The 25,169-nt window shown below is 39.4% G+C and overlaps 1 protein-coding gene across 6 annotated transcripts in view; it reads left to right on the plus strand.

The window, feature by feature from the left end:
* Positions 1–202: 202 nt before the first annotated feature.
* Positions 203–25,169, plus strand: part of TBC1D31 (TBC1 domain family member 31) — a 61,348-nt gene continuing 36,381 nt past the window's right edge. For 2 of the 6 annotated variants that reach the window (XM_027132363.1, XM_027132364.1), the window contains exons 1-5: positions 4,116–4,252; positions 11,479–11,657; positions 19,218–19,369; positions 22,163–22,322; positions 24,900–25,100. In XM_027132363.1, the coding sequence (XP_026988164.1) occupies positions 4,228–4,252; positions 11,479–11,657; positions 19,218–19,369; positions 22,163–22,322; positions 24,900–25,100 (717 nt within the window). In that variant the 5' untranslated portion in view covers positions 4,116–4,227. Of the gene's footprint in view, positions 400–4,105; positions 4,253–7,622; positions 7,697–7,877; positions 7,994–11,478; positions 11,658–19,217; positions 19,370–22,162; positions 22,323–24,899; positions 25,101–25,169 lie in introns of those variants that run through there. The other 4 variants (XM_027132361.1, XM_027132359.1, XM_027132360.1 and 1 more) reach the window with 4 other exon arrangements.

Consider the following 25,169-nt stretch of genomic DNA (forward strand, 5'->3'; position numbering starts at 1 on the left):
TCCGCGCGCCAGGTTACACCTGCAGAAAACTACGATTCCCAGAAGGTTTTGGGGGGGTGGGGAGGGGAGAACGGACCGCGAAAGGGGGCGGAGTCTAAGGGAGAAGGTCGTAGGCTGATTCCATTGGCCTGAGCGGGAGGGGTCGTCTGGGCGGGGTTTAGCGCCGTCCGATCGGCGGCCTGCGCGCTCTTGGTACGGTCGGCGGGGATACGGGCAGCCACGGCTGGCGCTCAAGTTTCCCGGGCAGGAAGCGCGGGGCGTGCCGGAAAGGCGCCGGGACCGTTGTCCGCTGGATAGGCGGCGGTTGCGCGTGGACTGCGATATGCAGAGCATAAACCTGGGCAACAAGGAGAGCGGCAAGATATGGCACCGCAAACCATCCCCGGCCACTCGGGACGGGTAAAGGCCGCGGCGGGAGGCGCGCGCTGTGGAGGGGGATGGCCGCCGGCGAGGGGCGGGTCCGCGGCTTTGGCGAGGCGTTGGAGGGGCTGTTGGGGAGGATCTCAGGAAGGGTTGCGGGGGCCGGATGGAGGTTCGGGTCCTGACTCTGATCCTGCCCCGGATACCTGGGTTGGGTGACCTCGAGCAACCCAAGTGCCCTGAGTTTCATGATCCTTAGAGACCCCCCTCCCAGTCCTGGGGACGGGGTCTCATTAGGATCAACGTGGAGCGGGAGGTCCTGGTTTATGCCAGGGAATTTGAGTTTCTGGTGAGTACCAGGACTGCCTGCCTTAATTAACACAGAATCCCTGTAGTATTCCTGGCACGCAGTTGATGCTCAGTAAATACTCGTTAGTTATTCCAGCTGGGAAAGAACTCAGGAGGAGGAACTGATGCGGGAGGAGGAGAACAATGCATTTCTCCCCCTTCCAAATGCCGCAGTTTATCCATCCTTGAATCATTGTTTGTATTCAGGCAAGCATTCGCTCATCGACTATTTGATGAGCACTTACTATGTGCCAAGCTTCTAAGCGCTGAGGGACAGCTGTGGACCAAAACAAACTTCTGGTTCTCTTGGAGTTTACGTATTAACGTGTATGGTGATGATAGTGGTGGAGGAAGGGGTTGCGGTTTACAAGGTAGGGCACTCTTTCTAGTAAGGCTATAGTTGCTGCTGCTTTTTTTTTTTTTTTGATAAACTTTATTTCTTTAGGACAGTTTTAGGTTCACAGCAAAATTGAGAGGAAGGTACAGAGATTTCCCTTATACCCCCTGCTCCCACACATGCCTAGCCTGCCCCTTATTAATATTCTCCACTAGATATTTGTTGCAATTGATGAACCTGCATGAAGGCATCATTATTACCCAAATTCCACAGTTAAGGTTAGGATTCAGTCTTGGTGTTCTACATTCTGTAGGTTTGGACAAATGTATAATGACTCATCCACCATTACGGTCTCATACAAAGTATTCTCACTGCCCTAAAAATTGCCGTTGCCCTGCCCATTCATCCCTCCCTCCCCAACTCTTCTTTTCATTCAGTTCCCAGGTACCTGTCCTGTTTGAGGCTCCTGGGTGACTTTAATGGAAGCCTTTGTCCCAAAGTGGTACCATCTTGGTTCCAGTTGCTGCACACAGATTAACCTTATTGCTTCTAATTCCTTCAGATCCCGTGGACTTTGTTGCCTCACTTGCACTCATATTGCAGTGTGTTTCTTGTTCTCATGATTTTTCTGTTGATCCTTTGCTTGCTCCTCAACAAATCAGTGCCAACTACACATGCCCAAAGCACACTGCTGCACATTGTACCATTACTTTCTTTGGTTTCTGGTTGCTATCAGTCCCCTAACAATACTGCTGTCCCGTCAACTCCATTGAATAAACATTTTATCTAGAATAGGGGTACTTCAGTAGAGGTTTTCATTTTCAAATTTGGAGTTTATGTAAATAGCACCCTTACTTCTCACGTTCTCTAAATGTTGTAAAAGTTATGCCAACCCACAATAATTCTCTTTCTTGCTGTTATAAAATATCTAGATACACATGCAAGATTCAAAAAATGAAAGAAACGAGTTTGTGTGCAAATATCCTCATTTGTTTCTTCCATTAAAACATAGCTTTCTTTCTGTTCAATAAAACCCATTGTTATGGTGTTGAGAGAAGCAAGGAGCATTGACTGCGGAGTCAGATGCACTTTAGTTGAAGTAAATGTCCACTCACTAGCTCTGTGACCTTGGGCAAGTTAATCTCTTAGGCTGTAAGTGAAAATAATCATACTTAACAGCAAGATTGTCTTAGGGAATTAGTGTCTCATGCATCTTGGTGTTCAGTAAATATTTGATGTTTTTACTATGTTTAAGGACTGAGGAACTCTATCAGGCAAATTGTGAGCAATTGAAAATCCGTTTTAAATATTTGCGTGTGTGATTTATATGAAAAATCAGAAGGACAGAATTTTGCTATTAAATGTGATTATATCATGATGATAGGGTTATAATCAAATTATTAGTGTTTTTCTGTATTTTCCATATTTTGAACAGTGATCATGTAATCCAGACACATAATAAATGTTACAGAAAAAAGACTGGAGGGAAAAGTCGTTTGCTTGGTCTGAGCTTAATTGCCAGGGAACATTTTGATGTTGTTACTTATTATTTCAATACATTTATCCCCCCCCCCATCCCCCTTTGGGAATGTCAAACAAAAACCAGAGCTGGACAGTAGTTAACGTAAAAACAGACTATATTCAGGACTGTTGCAATAGAGGAAACAAGACCACAGGGTAGAACTGGGCTCAGTTCTGAATACAGCCTGGGCAAGTGGGAAGCTATAGCCAAGGAGAAGGGTGGGAGGGGTCGCTGGATGGAAAATTACTAAGAGAAAACATCTGGGGTTAAGGGAGTTCTGGCTAAATCTACCTCACAGGATTCCTGCTGAAGACAGGCCAAGGTGATCAGACATCACTTGGGAGATGGTGGAGAATGAGGAACCCATCTGATGTCAAGGAAAGTAGTATTGAGGGTAGGGGGGTTCTGATTAAACTGACTAAGCAGCATTCTTGCTAAAAGTAGATTTTATAAGGGAGTGCACAGAAGGGCCTAGGAGAAGGTTTGGGAACCTGACTAAAGTTTGGTCAAGCCAAGAATCTTTGTCAGGGACTAGATTAAAAATAAGTGTACTGTTTCACCCAATGAGTCTGAAAGCCTTATTTTTAGATACGCTGTAGAAAATGTTTGATATACTTAATTCAATGTAGTGTTTTTTAAATGAAGTGATAATGAGGCAGATGTTTCAAATATTAAAATTCAAATTCGTAGAAAGTCAATTAAGATAAAAAATTTCATGATTTGAAAACTTGTTGCAGGAGAGAATGGGACTTTTCTGGTCTTCATGACCCAAATATAAACACATACATTATTTTAAAGAGTTAGTTAATTTGTGCTACAAGTTTTATAACAGTTTTCTTTTCAGCAGATACATGGTACATGATCTTCCTCTCAAAAAATAATAGCTTTAGACAAATATACCTAAAAATAAAACTCGTGTACACTTGGAACGTTCTGTAATCACAAAAACAAAATCTCATTAGGATATCTTAAAGTTAGGATATTGAATTGAATTTTTTCTTACATGTGGTAGCTTGTGATTTATATAAAACTCTCTACTTGTCACTAATTACTTCATTGTTTTTATCATGGGTCTGTTGCTTGATGTAACAATTCAACTACTCAATCAGAAATACATTTTCTTATCATATCCTGTTGTCTGTGACTTAATCACAGTTTATAAATCTCTTCATGTGTGTGTTTATATTTTTTAGTGTCTGTCTTTACTACTAAACTGAAAGCTTCCTGAGGGCAGGGCTCCTGTCTGTCAACTTCTCTTAGCTCCTGGCTTGTTCAGTGTCTGACACCCTGGGTTTTCAGCTATTTGATAAATAAATGAATGGTAGCTACTTTGACGATAACTTCCAGGACAGTTTTCAGAAATCCTTGTAGGGTTGCTTCTAGGAGAGGCAGAGGAGCTGCAGCAATAGGAGAGGGAAGACGGGGTAGGCAGAAAACTTCAACATTAGTGAGGCATGCTACAAAATCCATGGTTTTCATGACAACAAGTAATGCTTGACATAGAATTTAATGGTTCTTGTTTTTGTTTTTTTTGACAGAATCATAGTGAACATCATTCACAACACTTCTGACTACCTGCCCAAAGTTTTACGATTTTTGAATGTGGCTTTTGATAGCTCAGGTGATTCTTTAATTGCTGGGGACCATCAAGGAAATATCTATGTTTTTGACTTGTATGGAAACAGGTGAGCAGATACTTTGGCTATTTACCAAGTAATTAACTCCTTGACTATTTTAGTACCTGCTATTAATTATTCATTCGGAAAGATTTATTAAGTTCTTACTGTATTTCAGGCACTTTGTAAAACTCTGTCATAAGTGTTGGTAGAATAACGTGAGAAAGAATAGAAAGATAAAATGGTTGGATTACTTTTTCAGAGAATTAAAGTTCTGGTTTTAACAGCATCTCTAGTAGCTTCTTTTCCCTTAAATTTAAAATTTTATTATTGCTAATTTATCAGTTAATGTCTGTTAATTGTTTAGAAAGAACACAGTTTCCTTTGTACATTATTGTCAGTATACTAGATCTAGGAGTTTTAAAGAATTGATCCTTACTCTTCCTCGTCTTCTCTTCCTTTGCCGGACAATTAGTGAAAAAGCAATTAGGTGGGATTGATTAAGGCAGGCATCTGTGCAGTGAGGGTGGGTGGATGGGAGGGAAAACTGTGTTAGCCCAGCCAGAGAGTCAGAACGTGTCTGCCTGGGGGCAGGGCAATCATGGGAAAGAGGGGAGGTTTGGTCAAATGAGTAAATAGACTGAGGATGATGGGGGCCAGATTCCTCACTATTGGAAAGGGGAATTACAAACCTGGAAAGGGAGAATACTCGACTGAACCCTGTGGAACTGGATTGTAATTGGGTATATCTGTGTGAACTCCTGGTTTTGAGCATGTATAGACAGACAGAAATGAACAGAGGTGTGTGTATGAGAAAGTGAATGAATTATATGTACATATATTTCCTAGCTTTGTCCACGCATAGGACCTGGGAGCAGTAACACCGCAGTAGTAATGAATATACCTAGTGCCCAGTTCTTTTCTAAATATCACTCTCTATTACAAGAAATCAGGGATCCTTGCAGAGATAGCCAGTTTCAGGATGGAGGCAGTGAGAGTACAAGATGAGCCTGGAACACTTTGTAGCCAGAAAGAAGGACTTGTTCAGAGAATGACGGGGATGTGTCAAAAAGACATAAACGTCAGCTTGAAGGAGCTCTCTCTGGGCAGATTGGAGACAATTTGCGTTTCAAAATAATTGATAGTGATGGGTCATAATCCACTGAATAAAACAGAAATTCGTGAATTCATGCTGTAATCAACAAACAGATAGTTTAATGAGAATGGATATTTGCATAGTCACAAAGTACCTCCCCACAAAGTATTTATTAATTAAAGAGGAAAAAAAGAGTAATTTTACAGTGAAGAAACCTGGCCAGCACCACCTTATCAAATGATTAAAATTAAATTAACCAGTAGTGGGACAAATCAGTTTGTGTGCCACCTTATAGAGTGCAGTGGTAAGACCACAGTGTTGCTTCTCTGATAGTCCTGTCTACCAAAGACAGGTAACCTGAGTCTATTCAGTAGAATCAGCAGGCAAAGCTGGATTAAGGGCGTTGTAGAACAAGACTGGCTTGTGATCTTCATAAGGGTCAAGGTCGTGAAAGTTGTGGAAAGACTGAAGACTGTTCCAGACGGAGGGAGCCTAGACACATGGCAGGTCAAGGCTTGGACCTGGACTGGTCCCGTTGCTGCAAAGGACATTATTAGGACAGTGGGCAAAACTGGGGTCTGGGGATTAGATGGTAGTAATATATAAATGTAATTTTCTAATTTTGATGGTTATATTATGATTATATAGGAGAATTTCCTTGTCTGTGGGAAACGTGATCTCAGTAACTTATTCTCAAATGGTTCAGGGAAGGAAGAGGTCATATATGATTTATCTATCTGTGATTTACTAGGTAGAAATCTGTTAATCATTGTTTCTACTCTTTACCAAAAAAATAATAGTCACAGTTTTCCCACCCTTTATTCTTGCTAACCTACCCAGCCGGTTCCCAATCTTAAATCAATACACCTGTCTCTTCTTTGCTCCCACTAAAGAAAATAACAGACTACACAAAATAAAAATAATTGTTGATTGACTCCATTACAGAGTAATGAACTTCAGCATCAGTGATGCTAGTACTTCATTTGCTTGTATCTATTGTCATTTACTTTTCCCATTCTTCTCTGAATATTCCAAACTTTTACCAATTTCCGTGATTCCGTATGTTCAGACTCTACTCTTATTCTGACTGCCTAGCCTCCTAATTCATGAGAAAATAGACGCCCTCGAGCTTCCCTTTCTTCTCAAGGGAACCTCAAATATATCTGTAAGTTCAGCCATCCATAACTCTTTGCCACTTCATCTGTGGAAATAGGTGATCCTAATTTCTTCCAGCCCTAATCTCTATCTTCTATGGCCGCCCTTGGGACTTTGCACCATGAGTATTCCTCTCTTTTTCTTCAGTCCACTGTCCCTTTTCTCTCTGTAAATATTCACATCGGGGCAGAGGTGTAAGTGGCGTAGCCGTGACTTGAAATCAGGCCTGTCTGATTCTAAAGCCCACTGCAGTGGGCTCCCTCTTCCTAACCGCCTAATCCAGTGGTCTCTTCTCATTTCTATTTGGGCATCTGTCCCTGGCCTGCCTCCTTCCATATTCTAGGTATTCTCTTTAATAATCTTATCACCATCAAGCCTCAGACTTCAGCTGCCACGTAACATTGTTAACTCAGACCTGCTTCTGCCACCCACTGAGGAGCTTCTAGGTTGGACTGTCTGATGCGGTGGGCACCAACTTGCATGGAGCTCTTTAGCCCTTGAGAGGCGGCTAGTCCAAGTTGAGATGGGTTTTGAAGACTTACTATGAAAAAAAAATGTAAAATATCTACAACAGTTTTTTATCAATGAAATGTTAAAACGGTAATATTTTAGATACACAATGAATTAAGTTAAATATGTTAAGATTAATTTCATATGTTTCTTTTTACTTTTTTTATGTGGCTCCTAGAAAATTTTAAATGATGCACGTGGCCTGCGTTCCATTTCTTTTGGACAGCACGGCGCCAAATCCTTTTCAAGGGCCTTAAACTCTTCATGTTTAAAACCAGAATGATTGTTTCCTACCCCCACGTGGGTTCCTTTTTTGCCTAAGTTTGAAACCTTCATTTTTTAGTAAATGAAACTCTGGCTAGGTGCCAAGTACTCTGCTAAGTACTTAACATACATTATTTCATTTAATCATCAGATATTTGATTATTTGATATTTCATTTAACTATCCACAACCTTACGAGACGTCTTTTCTTACCTTCATTTCACGTGTGAGGAATTCCTGATTCCTCCCTCTTCACCCCATGTTCCACGCATCACCAGGCCTTTCTCCACTTGACTTCTGACACCTCTCCTATTCGTCATTCCCTTTCTATACCCGTAACTCTGGTTGAGAGTCTCTGTAGTAGCTTTCTTAATCATCTCTTCTTGTCCCCCTGTGCATCTGCCATCTCTGCCAGAACCCTCTTCCTGAAAGACATGCCTGACCACGATTCTGCTGTGCTCAAAAATTCCTGATGGCTTCCCATTCTGTGTAGGTAAAATCCGGACCCCTTCACGTAGCAGGTAGCACTCTTCGTAATCTGTTTTTGTCCTGCCAAGATGGGAGCTCATTTTTCTGGGTTTCATTTTCTTCATCTCTAAGGACTCCTCCAATGTGAAATTTTACAATTATTGGAAGAATTTCTGATACTAACGCAGTAATCTCTTCACAGGTTTAATCTCGTTCAGCGAACATCGCAAGCTTGCACAGCTCTGGCCTTTAACCTTCATAGGAAGTCTGAATTCCTTGTGGCGTTAGCTGATTATTCTATTAAGTGTTTCGATACAGGTAAGAAGTCCTGTCTCTCTTTTGAAGCAGAGTGAAATGCAGACAGAAATACTGCAGGGAGTTGGCTGATCTCTGTAGTCTGAGGGATCAGACCCCACCCGATGACCCTCACTTCAGACACTAGCCACAGGTTTGGGGGTCCCGGGGCCATCCTCACATCAGATCAACAGACTACAAACTCAGGGTTCCCCACAACTTCCCCTAGGTTTGGGAGTTCACTAGAATGACTCACAGAATTCAGGGGAGCACTATGCTTCTGGTTATAGTCTTGACGTAGCGAAAGGATACAAATTAAAACTAGCCAAAGGAAGAGACGCATAGGGTGGAATCTGGGAGGCTCACAAAAGGGAAGCTTCCATTGTCCCCAGGGACACATTACCCTCCTGGCATCCGTGTGTGGCCATCCGCACCGAGTATTGCCACACCGGGAAATTCACCCAGGCTCTGACTTCCAGAGTTTTTATTGAGGCTCCATAACACAGGCATGACTGGATTATTGCCCACTGGATTTTAAACTCAGTGTCCAGCCCTCCTCTTCTCTGGAGGTTGGGCTGACATCATGTGGCCAAAAGCCCCAACCTTCCAGTCACTCGCATGGTTGGTCTTTCTGGTGTGGCCAGTCCCCACTCTGAGGTTCTCTCCTTAGCATAAACCATCTGCTGTTGTCCAGGGACCTACCACAAATAACAAAGACACTCCTACCACTGGAGTAATTCCAAGGGTTTAGAGGTTGCCTTCTTGGAGCCTGGACAAAGGCCATACCTCTCTTTGAAGGCCAAATTCCTTACTACACAGGTACAAGAATAAACACTTTTTAAATATAATCTATGTATTTTATACCACATTATATTTTTTAATAGAGAACTTAGAGTTCTGTAAACTGAACTTATTAAGAAAAAAAATCTCAACTGCATTGTTTTTTCTTGTTATTAATGTAACCTATGTATTCTAATATTTAGAAAAATTATAAACAATAATAAGAATGGTAGTAATAGTGATAGCTAACACTTATTTAGTGTTCACTCCTTGCCAGGTACTGTTCTATGATTTTATACATATTAATTAATTTTACCCATCATAATAGCCCACAGAGATGGATATTCTTGTTATGCCCATTTTGCAGATGAGGAAATTGAGGCACAGAAGTAACTTGACTAAGTTCCCACAGCTTGGTAAGCGGTGGAGCCAGGATTCCTAATCTGGGAGTCAAGCTGCAGGGTCCCGGCTCTTAATCACTGGTACCCTCTCACCGCACACGCAGGAAGAAAAGGCACTCATCCTGCAGTAATGCCCAGAGACACAGTCTGTTTTTATAACAGGGACTGATCTTTCCAATCTGTTTTCTATGCATATACCTTTTTTATACTCTAACAAATATATGATCATCCTATATATATTGTTTGGTGGAATCACGTCCTTACCTCATGAAAATTTTATATATTTAAGATCAGTACTCAGTAATCATACTCTATAAATGTTTGTAATACCATAATCGTTTAGCCTTTTACCTATTGATGGACTTTAAACTGTTTCCAATTTTTGATATTACAAACACTGCTGTCACTGAAATTCTGGAAAACTAAGTCTTTAAACTCCTGTGTGATTGCTTTCCTTGGATTTTATCCATTCTCTCCTCCTCTCATCTTAGTTTTATCTTTTTATAGTGTCTTCTGTCTTATGGAAACCCCTCTTAACCAAGCCCCTTCCTCAGATACCGTCTCTACTTCCCCAACTACCTCCCTTTCTTTGCTGCCAAATCCTGCTTCTTCACAGCATCCATCGATGGCTTCTGACTCTTAGTCCCCCCACCCAGGCTTCCAAGACTTCTATCTCCAAGGTCTTTAGTAACCTCCGATTGTGTAATTCCTCTTTATCCTTTTCATTTTGTTTCTCCATAGCTTTTAACACTTCGGGTTACTTTCTTAGTTTTCTGCTGTTACCTCTCTTGGTTCTACTTTTCTGACTCTTGCTTTTCTGGGTTCTTTTAGTGGTTCCTAGACTTTTGGGTATTTGACCCAATTAAAAAGAAAAAGTAGAGGAACCAACATAGGTAGTCAATTTTTAATTTTGCTGATTGACATTGGAAAAAAACAATATAACTTCATTTCATAAAACTAGGGATTTTTTTTTTTTTTTTGCGGTACGCAGGCCTCTCACTGTTGTGGTCTCTCCCGTTGCAGAGCACAGGCTCCGGATGCGCAGGCTCAGCGGCCATGGCTCACGGGCCCAGCCGCTCCGCGGCATGTGGGATCCTCCCGGACCGGGGCACGAACCCGTGTCCCCTGCATCGGCAGGCAGACTCTCAACCACTGTGCCACCAGGGAAGCCCAGCAAGGGATTTTTTTTTAAAACATAAAAACTTAGAAGGATACAATAGATTAAAAGGTAGTACTTTTTTTTTTTAAAGGTAGTACTTTAAATTTAGCTTTGTGAAAAACTCATTACGTTATCCTTTTCTCATTTCACTGAAGGCCAGTGAAAAATTGAGCATTAAGTAATGCCAGACTTCAGACTGGTGTTTGGAAACCACTCCTCCCTTCCCAAGGGTTTATCTGTTCCTCTATCTTCAGTTTTGACCTCCTTTGTGTCTTAATGTTTCCCAGATTTACATCTTGCTTTCTGACTGTTCTCCCCACTTCCATCTTTCTGGAGGAAAAAAATATGACCCTGAAAGTATACCATGCCTATTATAGAAAACTTAGAGGCACAGAAAAACGTAAAGAGAAAGTAAAAATCACTGTAATTTTATTACCCGTTGATAATTATTATGAAGAGTTTTTGGTGTTTTCTCTACCAGACTGTTTTCTCTGCTTGTGTGTCACACACACACACACATACACACACCAAATCAATGTAAAAGATCAAATTTCTTACCTCTTCTCCCACTGCTAAGTCTGTCCCTCCTTGTGTATTTATGTCAGGAAGTAGAATCACCACCTGCTTATGTAACTAAACCAGAGCCCCTGGAGTCTCACCTCCTCTTTTGTCTCAACACATCCATTTAATCACTGAGTCCTTTGATATTTCTTTTGTAGCTCTTGAGTTTGTTCCTTTCTCCATTGCCGCGTTCTTAGTATAGACCCTCCTTATCTCCTGCCTGGGTTATTACAGCAACAGATAAACTAGTCATTTTGTAATCTCTTCCTCTTTCTAGTATATCCATCATATCTTCAAAGTGCTTTCTGAAACAGACCAGATATGGTATTCTTCTGCGTAAAACGATTTCAAGAGAAAGCCCAGACTCCATCACGTCACATTCAAGGCTGTTCTTAAACCCTCTTTCGGCCTCCTCTCCTCCAACCTCGGTGTTACACATGTTACTAACATGTCCTACGGTGCACTTCATCGACCAGCCACCGGCTTCCATTCTTTTTAGATGTTAACGGAGATGGAGGGACCTCATATAATCCCTAGCCATCAACTGAATCAGTTCTCGGATGAAATATAGGGTTTGACCTGTATATCTGTTTTCCTTTTTCCCACAGTCACCAAGCAGCTAGTTAGCTGGATGAGAGGACATGAATCGTCGGTGTTCTCGATCTCTGTGCACGCATCCGGGAGATACGCCATCACTACTTCTTCTGATACAGCACAGCTATGGGACTTGGATACCTTTCAAAGAAAAAGAAAGCTGAATATTCTCCAGTCTGTGGATATACAAAAGGTCAGTGAAGGGGGACACATCTTGGTCTGTTGTGCTTCTCAGGCTAGTTTCTTGATCAGCAGAATATAGGTATTATAAGTAATGGTTCGCTTTGTCCCACTTAGCTATGCCTTCATAACTCAGCAACAAGCAAACCTTTTTTTTTTTTAATTATTATTATAGTGTGTAACTTCACTTTAGTTAGGTGTTAGTTTTTACTTAGCTGGTTGATTTCGTTTTATTTCTTAACCCAATTATGAAAAATTTCAAATATATAGCAGATTTTATATATATACAAGAATTTCACAGTGAACACATGTACACCCATGGTCTAGATCCTACTATACTATACTGTACTTACATGTTAGTAAACTATATGATGGATCTATCCATCTTTCTGTTCCTCTGTTTATTAACTCATCTTTTTTCTTTTTATGCTTTTTTTTTTTTTTTTTTTTTTTTTGCCGTACGCGGGCCTCTCACTGTTGTGGCCTCTCCCGTTGCGGAGCACGCAACGGCTCACAGATAATAATATAACAATAATAAATAATATTATTTATTTATTAAATAATATTTAATAAATAAGCAGGCTCTGGACGCACAGGCTCAGCGGCCATGGCTCACGGGCCCAGCCGCTCTGCGGCATGTGGGATCTTCCCGGACCAGGGCACAAACCCGTGTGCCCTGCATCGGCAGGCGGACTCTCAACCACTGCACCACCAGGGAAGCCCTTTTTCTTTGCATTTTAAAGTAAATTGCAGACATCAGCGCTTGCCCATCCATGCTTTAAGCCTGCATTTAATTAACTACATTTAATTGGGTTCAGTATTTGTTGATGTAAAATTTGTGTATAATGCACAAATCTTTAAGTATTCATTTATTAAGTTTTGGCAAATACATAACACTTTTGTAACATGTGCAGACCTATTATTACCATCATCCCAGGAAGTTACATTATATCCCTTCCCAGGTAAGGATTCCTCTGATGTTTTTCCACCGTAGCTCAGTTTTATCTGTTCTAAAATTTCACATAAGTAGAGCTGGTCAGTAATGGTATGTGTTAAAAGCTTTTCTCATTCAGCATCATGTTTTTGAGATTCATCCATGCTGTTGTATGTATCAGTAGTTTGTTCCTTTTTATTGCTGATCAGTATTCCATTGTACACATATATCACTTTTTAAAAAATTCATTTCTTTTGCTTTTAAGGTTTTTTTTTTCTTCTATTTGATTAGCTAAATGCTATTTTCAGAATTGTCTGCACCTCCCATTTAATTATTTTGCTTCAGGTTATATTATACATGCAGTATTGCTTTAGTTTCTTGGTTATTAACATGAACAGCTAGCAGTGCATGTCAACCAAAAATTTATTTTGTAGTCTCCACGGAAATCTCAGAGATCTTAATAATTTAAAAAAGATAAAAGCTGTAGCCAGATTACTCATCAGGTATTTAGGCCAAATGCCTTGGTAGGTCTTTTATTCTTTAACTGCTTTAATGCTTAAATTGAATTTTAAATTCTAAGGTAGAGAACATTGAAAGTTGAACCCACAGTGGAAACAGTCATGAAACAATGACATAAAAACCATCTGTTCTTTTCACCATGAAATTAGAATTAGTATACATGGAATAGTTGCCAGTTTTAGCCTTGCCTTGGTCATTCAGACATTTTAGTTTAAAGAATAGGATTCCAAATGTTTGTGATAAGAGAAAAAAATTAAATGTAGTAAATGTGAATACAGTATGCAGTATACATTTAAGTATACTCTAAAATAATAGAACATCATAGTCTATAAGTTACCAGCAAACTTTTCCTCGAAACACCAGCTAGTAAACATTTTTGCTTTTGCTGGCCAAGAGCAAAATTGAGGATATTATGTGTGTACTTACATAACCATCTGAAATGAAATAATTTTAAAATGTAAAAGCCATTCTCTCCTGCACCATACAAGGACTGGAGATGAGTCAGGTGGTTGTCACTCCTGGCTTATTCTGTTGAAAATAGGAAATAGTTATAAACTAATCTTAAAGTAAAAGTTTTATTCTTATCAAGTTTTTATTACACCTGTAGTTTTATTGCAGTTTCTGCTTTTATACTTTATTTTTTTATATAAATTTATTTATTTATTTTTGGCTGTGCTGGGTCTTTGTTGCTGCGAGTGAGGGCTACTCTTTCATTGTGGTGCACAGGCTTCTCATTGTGATGGCTTCTCTTGTTGTGGAGCACGGGCTCTAGGCAAGTAGGCTTCAATAGTTGTGGCATGCGGGCTCAGTAGTTGTGGCACACGGGCTTAGTTGCTCTGCGGCATGTGAGATCTTCCTGGACTAGGGATCGAACCCATGTCTCCTGCATTGGCAGGTGGATTCTTAACCACTGTGCCACCAGGGAAGTCCCTGATTTTATATTTTAAATAAAAGTTTTGTGATTTTTTTTTCCCTTGATGACACGTGGTGACACATGATTCTATGGGATTCATTTTATGATGGCTCTTTTAACCTAAAATGGTCTCCTACCTTTCTCTTTTTTTCCCCATAACATGAATTTTTCTTTTTTTTTTTTTTTTGAGAGACCAGGCCAGTTAGTTGTGTTGGAAAATGCCCCACATTCTGGATTTGTCTTACTGTTTCCTCATTATGTCATTTAACTGGTTCTCTCACCTGTATTTGTTGTAAACTTGAATTTAGGTCTAAAGTCTTGAGTAAATTCACGTTAAACATTTTTGACAAGCTGTTTACCTTGTGTGTAAGATGAAAATAGTAATCGTGCTTACCTCAGGGTTAGTTTCTGGACTGAATGTGATAATCTATGCAAAGCACTTAGCACGATGCTTGTTTATAGAAGTGCTTAGTACAAGTTAGCTGCAGCTGCTATTTCTATATTGTCATTAATGTTATTATTTATTATTGTTATCTATTATCTAGCTTTATTATGAGATTATCTCAGTGCAATTACATATCTTCTTAAAAAGCTATAAGGGAAATGTATTCTTTTTCTTTTGAACTATATTAAATAGATGCACAATCCCTTATTAGCAACTCAAAAACCCAGATGTTTTTTAATAACTCATTTTGTGGCAAAATCTGATTGGAATTCATCTAGCAGCAAAATCTGAACTAAATTGACATGAGGCTGAAATATTAGTATGTTTGAGTATGGAGTGTTGCTCCAGGTCACTGGGGGTTCTACATAATATTACAGAACAGGCATTGTATTACCGTTCTCAAATTGGAAGTAATTCTGAATTCTGGAACACATCTGTCCCTAAAGGTTTCAGATAAGGAACTACAGACCTTTGATTTCAAAATGTTTTTAGAGAACTTACCACTCCATCCTCTTTCCACTGATTTTTGTACCCAGCAATAGCGGTAATTAACACTAATAGTAATAGATACCAATTGTTGAGTCCTTACTATGTACTTAACACTTTGTTTTGTTATTTTTAAGCTTAAATAATCCTAAAAGGTAGATACTATTATTCTCATTTTACAATTGGGGAAACTGCACTTCAGAAAGTGTCACATAGTTTATGAAAGAGTTGCAGTTTTGAACCGAAGCTTGTTTCACTCTGAAGTCATTCCATTACGCCATACTGCCTCTCAGGTAGGCCAATTACATTTCTTCAAATTAGGAAATTTTGATTCTTTTTTTGATACTTGGAGGTAAGATATTTAGCTCTTTAGTTAAAGATTTTGGAACAAATCCTGAGATTCCTAATTACTGTCGTTCAGTATGTATCAGAAAAGGTTTTGTGATGGGTATCAGAAAACATTAAATAGTGTGTTACCGAACTTACTCAGTCTCTGTATACAATGGGCGCTCACTAAATTTTTGCTGAATTGTACATTTGACCTTAACTTTCTGTTATTACTATCCTGAACTCTTTAAACTTTGGAAAGGACTCACATACCTCTCAAAAGTGAATTGGGAAGGCCAGGATTTTCATATTATGTAAGGAAAAACTGCAGCCAACCCTCCAAAGAGTATATTTTGTTACTGCTTTTGAAGTTTCTTCTAAGCATTTTATGTTTGTCAGGAGATGACACTATATTAATAATGACATGATTCATTAGGAACAATTTTATAATCATTGAAATCTGGCAATTAAAATCACAAATCTAGTAATGAATAATCATGTTGGCAACAATCTGTCACAGCTGTGCCTCAAAATAGCAGCTGATGTTCATTAACTTTTAAGCTTTTGCTTCTCCCAGTAGGAATAAACTTTATTACTTTTCTAGAAAAATATTGCTAATTATAATAAAAATTTCAAGTCACTTTTTTTTTTTTTTTTTTTTTGCGGTACGCGGGTCTCTCACTGTTGTGGCCTCTCCCGCTGCGGAGCACAGGCTCCGGACGCGCAGGCTCAGCGGCCATGGCTCACGGGCCTAGCCGCTCCGCGGCACGTGGGACCCTCCCGGACCGGGGCACGAACCCGTGTCCCCTGCATCGGCAGGCGGACTCTCAACCACTACGCCACCAGGGAAGCCCCCTCAAGTCACTTTTTTTGACATCAGATTTGAAACAGTGTTTTAGGGCATTCATTATAGATTATAATGTATTCACTGCAAATTCTTTCTGTATGACCTTCATATTACAAATCTTCTTAACATAATGAAACTGGCAAAAGACCTACCAGATTGTCTTTGACAGAGTGAGCTCAGGACAGAAGTGAGGAGGAGTTGGGTCAGGCAAGGGCATCAGCACTTGATGTAGCTGAGTTACCATTTTTTATTGTCTTATTAGCTTTAGTCCTTAGTAGAGTGTTCTAATTAACCAGTATGTTCCATAGTATATTTTATATGTGTGTATGTATGTATTTTTAGCACTATTATCAAAAACAGATACTAGTATATATGTGTAGTATGTATATAAATATATATATATTTACAATTCCCTAAAATTCTTATAGTAATGTCGTTAACTATTAGAATCATTTCCTAATAGGCTGGGTGACAATAACACAAATTCGTTGCAAGGCTACGGTATTTCACGTAGATGCCTTATTGACCCGTTATTTTTGTAACACTGGGGAAAGCCATGGTAGATGCAGTGTTCATGCTGCTTTTCCCCAGGACAGCTCTCTCTCATTACTGTGATGACGGTTATATCCAGATTCTGAATACTCAGAGACGCTCCAATCCAGTGCTGTAGACACTGAGCACTTCATCCCCAAGGAATGTAGCACTCCCTCTGACGCCAGTAAAATTGTGAAGGTGTGTGATAGATCAGGGGTCAGAATAAGAGGTAACAAATCCTTAAAGGTGGCCTGCCTCCTCTGTGAGTCCCTGCCCCTCTCTCTTGCCAACACAGAAAGTCACATATTTTAAAAATAATAAAGCTGGGGCTTCCCTGGTGGCGCAGTGGTTGAGAGTCCGCCTGTCGATGCAGGGGACACGGGTTCGTGCCCCGGTCCGGGAGGATCCCACGTGCCGCAGAGCGGCTGGGCCCGTGAGCCGTGGCCGCTGAGCCTGCGCGTCCGGAGCCTGTGCTCCGCAACGGGAGAGGCCACGACAGTGAGAGGCCCGCGTACCGCAAAAAAAAATAATAATAGTAATAAAGCTTGTAAAGACACACCAGTAGAAGCAAGAAGATACGTTCAAATGTAAAGTGTTACAATAAGCTATAACACAGTTAAGGCTGGTCTGGATGGGAAAGAATAAATACCTGGAACTCAGCACTAACTGTTAAAGATGGACATACATATACTGTACAACTCAGAAAAGGGTTCATTCATTCATTTATTCAACAAATACTGTTGAGCACCTTTACTACATTCCTGTCATTGTGCTCAGCACTGACTACACAAAAATAAACAAAATAGACAAGACGTCTGCCCTCTCAGAAACCAACCAAGGGTCTTCATCCCAGGGCAGCTGTGAAGGATGACACCTCTCGCTCAATTTTGTCCACAGTGTATGGGGTCCCATGCATAGAGTACCTGGGTCGATTTCCTGTGGGCAGACATATGTATAAAGAAATTATAATTATTCTGTAATTCAAAAGAGGAGTGATGGGCTTCCCTGGTGGCTCAGTGGTTGAGAATCTGCCTGCCAATGCAGGGGACACAGGTTCGAGCCCTGGTCTGGGAAGATCCCACATGCCGCAGAGCAACTAGGCCCGTGAGCCACAACTACTGAGCCTGTGCTCAGCAACAAGAGAGGCCGCGATAGTGAGAGGCCTGCCCGCTGCGATGAAGAGTGGCCCCCGCTTGCCACAACTGGAGAAAGCCCTCGCACAGAAACGAAGACCCAACACAGCCATAAATAAATAAACATATATATATATATATATGTGTGTGTGTGTATATATATATATATATATATATAAAGAGGAGTGAAATATAAGACCAAAGCTATATTGAGGAAAAAATAAGGGAAAAAAAGAATAAATAGCTAGAGCTCTAACTAATGATCAAACCGTGTGAAATGTCTCAAGCTCTTTCTGGGGTGTTATTGGATTGGCCAGAAAGTTCGTTTGGTTAATGAATATGTTGTTCAATAAAGTTCTTGGTGAAAATGAAAAATGTGTCTTTTATTTTTACTTAAAACCGAAAGAACTTTTTGGCCAACCCAGTATTTTGAGAGGATAGGTAGGAATATTTGTCCTTAGGACATTGAATTTTTTTCATTTTCTTTCCTTCTTTGCTTCCTTTCCTACATCACTTTGTGTGTTTTACACAAATGACACATAAAATTATATTTGAGGCCATTGAAACTCTTATGAGAAAATATTGGTCAACTTTAATAAAAATTTTATATTATCAAAAGTAAGCATTGCTTACTGCTTATGCAATAGAAAAATAGAAATTAGAATAAAATGGTATTTTCAACTTCACTACCAATTTCAGTCTCATCTGTCCATTAAATAAATTGAATCTAATAAAATATCATGTATTTGTTTTCAACTTTTTACTTCTACAAATAATGCTTAGCAAACATTTATACACATTTATCTTAAAGCATTTTGCTGATTTTTTCCCCAAAGGATTAACTCTTAGAAGCAGATTGACTAGTTCAGAAGAGAGAGATTTTTAAGGTTGTTGAGCTGTTAGACAGTATCTTTAACCAGTTTTTACTATCAGCAGCAGTGTATGACAGTGCCTTTATCTATACTTTCACCAACATTTAATATTTTTTAACACTTATCTGTAGTTAGTACTCAATATAGCATTTATATTAGTATATAGCTTATAAATATAATACGTATGTTAATATATGTATAGTTTGTATATATGTATGTGTGTGCATTATTTTAAAATAAATTTGATACACATAACATGGTATCTTATTTTCATTTGAATCTTTTATAAGGTTAAATATTTTAAATTGTTACCTAGTATTTTATGAATAGCCTAGTCATTATAGTCACCTGTTTTTTGTTTAAAGGAGTTTACCTTTTCTTTTTAGTTTATAATAGTATGTAAAAATATCAGTTTTCTCCCCTGTCATATGTTGTAAATGTATTTTTCTCCATTTTAAGAAAAAATAATTTTAAGACAGAAAAATTAACTACTTGTAAATTTTGAATTTAAAGAGGACTATATGATCCTTATATGAACAATACCTTTTTTTCTTCCTCTTTAGGTTTTCTTTCTACCACTAACTAATACCATCCTGAGTTGTTTTAAAGATAATTCCATCTTTGCCTGGGAATGTGATACTCTTGTTTGCAAATATCAATTACCAGCTCCACCCGAAAGCTCTAGTATATTATACAAAGTGTTTGCTGTGACCAGGTAATGTTCTCTTTAAGACACTAAGGATTTTTATGAAATTTAACTTCCAGGGAAATTTTATAAATTTTCATTCAGTATTTTATTGTCCTATAAGCAAAAGTTTCCTTCAAACTTAGATATGATCTAAGACTTATATGGTAATAAGTTTTTTACTTATTGTGGAAAATGTACACAAAAATATAAAAGTACATGAAATCTCAAAGCACTCTCGTTAGCTATAATAAGCGTTAACTAATAGCCACTCCTACTTTGTCTATTACTCTACCTACCATTTCTCTACTGCACTGTCATAAAGCAAAGCCCAAGTGTATCATTTCATGCGTAAGTATTGCAGTGTGTATCTCTAAAGGATAGGACCCTTTTTGAAACATAACCATGGTACTATCATCAGACTTTTAAAAATTCATAATATAATATCATATATCTAGTTATTCATATTTCCCTGATTTGTCTAATAATTATTTTTTATGGTTGGTTTGTTCAAGTCAGGAGCAAAATAAGGTTCACACGTTGCCTCGGTTGGTATATCTCTCTTCTTATATTTTCCTTGCAGTTTATTTGTTAAAGAACTGGTCATTTGTCCTGTAGTTTTCTACATTCTGGATTTTGCTCTTTGCATCCCGGTGATGCTGTTTAATATGATCTTCTCTCGTCTATATTTACTATAAACTGGTTACACCTATATTTCCTATAAATTGGAGGCTAGATCTTGATCTGGTTTGATTTGGGGGCAAGAAGACATTGTAGGCGGTTTGTGTACCTTCAAGAGGAACACAGAACTCTTTCTTTTGTGATATTAGTGGCCATTGATGATCATTACCTAGATATCGTGTGTTGCATTGGGGGTTAGCAAATGGTGCTATTCTGACTCTGTCTTTCCTTCTCCCTTATTAACCAAAACCTTCTATAGAAAGAAACTTCCTCTCATCAACTATACTCCATAAAAATTAAAAAAAAAAAAAAAAGGAAGAAACTGCCTCTCAACTCTTTGGTTGCTTTACTGTACAGTTTGTAAAGGAAAGGCAGGATAAATGCTGGATTTCTTCCTATTTTTAAAAAAAATTTTTTTTCACCAAAATAATGGATTGATTTTTTGGCATCTTCAAAGGTGGCCGATGAAGTTTTTTGTCTTTAATCTTTGTAAGCTCATGGACTTAAACACAGTTGACATGATTTGACCCATTGAAGTTATTATTCTTAGTGATGCTCCAGTTCTCTCATCTTTGACCAGTGGGATCCTCTCCAGGTCGGCTTTGAACGAACCCTTTTGATACAACCCCGGTTGTCTGTGATAGTTCTCATTCTCTCTGGTCCAACAAGATGTTCCAGTCTTATCTTGTGTATTTCCTGTCCCAAGATGGAAATCAGCCATTTCTCTAAAGGGTGTGGGTTTATTTTTGTGAGAAATGATACATTGACACTTAATCTGGGTGCTAGGTTCTCACTGGGGGTGGGTTAGTCATTGTTTCCAGATATTAATGGATGTTATTTCCTCTCTTTCTCTCACCCTCTTCTTCTGAGTTATCAGTAAATCCCATCAACTCTACCAAACTGTATCTTGAATTGGTCTACTTTCCTTTGTCCATTGCTACAGCTATTACCCCAGTCCAAACTATCGTAGTCTTTTTCAGGCTACTGTAATAGCTCCCTTATTTGGTCTCCCTGTTTTCAGTCTCATTTCCTAAAGTCAGTGTCTACAAAGCAGATAGAGTGGTCTTCTCAAATCATTAAGTCAGATCATGTCATTTCCCTATTGAACTCCCGTAAAAGGCTTTCCACTGCTCTTAGAAAATCCAGCTCCCTGCCATGTCCCTGAGATCTTTGTCCTCTGGTCTAGGCCTCCCTCTCTTTTCTCATCTTATTTCCCCTTACTGTGTTCCAGCCACACTTGAGTGTGGCTTCTCTTTGTTATTTACACCTATCTCAACATTTTTCTTCTGGCCAGTCAGGAGTACTGACCAGCATGGAATTCTTTCTCCAAGTCACCCCGTGACTGGCCCATTCACATCATTTATGTAGTAGATCTTCCTCCTTTCCCAGCTCTGTAACATTACCTCGTTTTAGAGTTCTTTAAAGAACTTAACAGCTGATATCAAGTTCATTTATTTGTTTCTTTACCTTCCTCTAGACTGAAAATCCCCTGAGAGCAGGGATCTTACCTGTCTTCTTGTTCACCACTGTGTCCCTGGCACCTGGAGTGAAACCTAGCTTATAGTAGACACTTTATAATCCTTTGTGAATGAATGAGCATCAGCCTTGCAAATCAATCCAGCTTATTCTTTCTGTACCTTTTAAACATAAAGTAGCTTTCTTTGGCAGGAAAAAAGTTTGGGCTTTTTGGTTTTTCATATAGCAATGCTGTTATCAGTTCAGTACAGTCGTGTGTGAAATACAGAAAGTTGGTTAGTAGTAAGTGTCTTTGAGATTATGCTATAAAATATAAATGTTGCTCAGAAACTCCCAGTCATCAAACAGATATTTGTTAAGCTGGTATCTTAGCACAATAGGTAAAAAAAAAAAAAAAAAAAAAATCTCCTGTAAACCTGAGTTTTCCTATATGGTAGCCACTGGATACCTGGGACTATTTAAATTAATAAAAATTAAATAAAATCAAGAATTAATTTCCTCAGAAACGCTAGCCACATTTTAGTTCTCAATAATCACATGTGGCTAGTAGTGACTACATTGGACAGCATAGATACAGAACATTTCTCTCATCATATTGGATCAGATTGGACAGTGCTGCTATAAATAATTCATCTAGTCTTACTTTCTCACCTTTTTAAAATACAGAGATGGCCAAATCCTGGCTGCTGGGGGCAAATCGAACCATCTTCATTTGTGGTGCTTGGAAGCCAAACAGGTATTTAGAATTATCCAGATGCCCACCAAAGTTCGAGCCATTCGCCACCTAGAATTTCTTCCTGATAGTTTTGATGCTGGTTCTAATCAGGTTAGTAACGTAAATGTTAGTAAAGTTGTACTTGTTTGGAAAGATCGTTATCAATTTCCGCACTATGTTAGTTCTCTTTAACTTGTAGCCTGATTGTTCCAAGGTTTTGAAACTGCTGATAACTTGTAAAGAGTCTAAAACTGAAAAAATGGAAAAATCTTAGGTTCCGTATATTACTGATAACTTGCCCTTTTTCTAAAATCGGTATACTTTATGTCATACTTTATGGTTTACAGGGTGATTAAGCATGTTGTTTTTTATTGGATCCTTAAAGAATTCATTGAGTGTAGGCAGGGAAGGTATTCTCACCATTATGCAGATTGTGACGCTGAAGCTTAGAAACATGAAGTGACTTGTCAGCACTCCTTTAATTATAAGGATTAAAGGTAGGACTAGAACTGAAATGTTCTCACTTTGTTACGCTGTGTTCTATCTACCATAGCTGGCTGCCTCAATCCTATGAGACGTCTGCTCTTTCTATCTCGCCGTCGTTTACACCGCGCTCCCCCCGCCACACACCTTTTTTCTCTTTAATAGTCGAATAGTTGAACCTTCACTTTCTTATTTTAAATTACCTTGGGTGTTGCACATTAACAAATTGTGTGTGTGTGTATGTGTGTGTTTTGTGTATTTATGTATAATATATGTGTGTATCATATCTATTTTAAGTTTTTTGAGTAGATAATGCTTTCACGTGGTTGAAAACATAAAAAAATATAAAAAGGCATAAAGTGAAGTCTTACTCTTTTCTCCCATTTGCCCAGTTATTCACTCTCCTTAACCCACTGCTGTTGTATAATCTTATGTTTTTCCCATTTTTTTTACCTTGTTTTTTCCTAACTTAGTTTACCTTGACGATTTTTCTGTATCAGTACAGAAGTTCATTCTTCTTTACAGGTGTATAGGTTATTATCACCAGTCCTTTATTATTGGGCACGTAACCTGTCTTCAGTCCTCTTCTGTTACAAACGATGCTGCGCTGAATAACATTTTTGTTTGTTTTTTGTTTTTGTAATTTGTGTTTTGGCCGAGCCACGCAGCATGTGGGTTCTTAGTTCCCCAACCAGGGATCGAACCCGTGCCCCCTGCAGTGGAAGCACTGGAAGCACGGAGTCTTAACCACTAGACCGCCAGGGATGTCCCTTTTTTTTAATACACATAACTTTTGCACATGTCATTTTATACATCCTGTCTGTAGGATAAAATCCCAGAGTTCAAATAGTTGTACCAGGGTTAGGTGCATCTGTAATTTTGATAGATCTTGCCAAATTGCCTTCCAGAGAGGTTGCGTCAACTGTGAATAAGAGGGTTTCCTACCATCTGACCCAGAGAAGAACATGCTGTTTATTTATTTACTTTTTATTTTTCTTAATAAATTTGTTTATTTATGGCTGCGATGGGTCTTCATTGCTGTGCGTGGGCTTTCTCTAGTTGTAGTGAACAGGGGCTACTCTTTGTTGTGGTGCACGGGCTTCTCATTGTGGTGGCTTCTCTTGTTGTGGAGCACAGGCTGTAGGTACGCGGGCTTCAGTAGTCGTGGCACATGGGCTCAGTAGTTGTGGCTCACAGGCCTAGTTGCTCCGCAGCATGTGGGATCCCGGACCAGGGCTTGAACCTGTGTCCCCTGCATTGGCAGGCGGATTCTTAACCACTGCACCACCAGGGAAGCCCCAGAACATGCTTTCTAGGTTGTCACATTCAAACTGCCTCCAACCACCTCTAGACTATGTCTTTCATGTAACGGGGGACATCAGCGTTTCACGAGATCACGTGGTGGCCCTGGGGAAAAGAACCTGTATGTGGACAAGGCAGCAGAGGGGTTTATTGTTTCATGTGTTGAAGCTTTTTTACTATGAGTTACAGCTAATTTTTTTTCCCCTTGAAAGACTAACTTCCCTCCAACCCGCAGCCCGACTGCCCTTGCAGCTCGCAGACCTTCCCTCTCCACAGCCCAAATGCTAGTTACAACCGTGGGAGTCACAGGTTTGTGTGGGGCAGCAGGACAGGTGTTAGCTCTGGTCAGGCTGGGGATGGAGAAGAGAAACAAGCCCTCCACCTTCCTTGCTTCTGGCGGCCAGTGTGCAGTTAAGGTGAAGGACTGCCATCATCTGTACTCCTCTGGAGGGATTGGTGGAGATGCGCCTGCCCGTGGGGAGGGCTGATTCTTAGGTGACCTTTCTGTAGTGTCCCAGGATGGGCTCCTTACTGGTTCTGGGTAGAGCCAGGCTTATCTGGACCTGAACAGGGCGAATCTACATGAGCCGTAATTAGGGATTTTAAAATACATGACGGCTCTCTGCGAGTATAATCTCCTCTGACTGTCCTCCCTCCCCAACCAAAGAAAAGAAAACATATGTAAATACACACGTGTGTATGTGTGTAGTTTGACTTGCAGACATCTGACTTTTTTAATTGAGGTGTAATTGACATAGAACATTGTATTAGTTTTGGGTGTACAACATGATGACTCAGTATTTGTATACATTGTGAAATGATCAGCGTAAGTCCAGTTAACATCTGAGACTTGACTCTTAAATGTGTTTTAGGAACTCATATGTTGTTTCCCTTTACTCTTAGGTTCTTGGAGTGCTCTGTCAGGATGGCATTATGAGATTTGTTAATATACAGACTTGTAAACTTCTCTTTGAAATTGGGAGCCTTGACGAAGGAATTAGTTCATCAGCAATTAGCCCCCATGGACGGTACATTGCATCTATTATGGAAAATGGAAGTCTGAACATATATTCAGTTCAGACTTTAACAAAAGAAATAAATAAGGTATGTTATCAAGTAAACAATATCTTTTTTCTTTTAAGGTTTAAATGCTGTATCATCAAAAATAAAAAC

Source organism: Aethalodelphis obliquidens, unplaced genomic scaffold, assembly GCF_003676395.1.
Source record: "Aethalodelphis obliquidens isolate GAN/ISIS:26980383/991018 unplaced genomic scaffold, ASM367639v1 scaffold41, whole genome shotgun sequence".
Taxonomy (NCBI): Eukaryota; Metazoa; Chordata; class Mammalia; order Artiodactyla; family Delphinidae; genus Aethalodelphis; species Aethalodelphis obliquidens.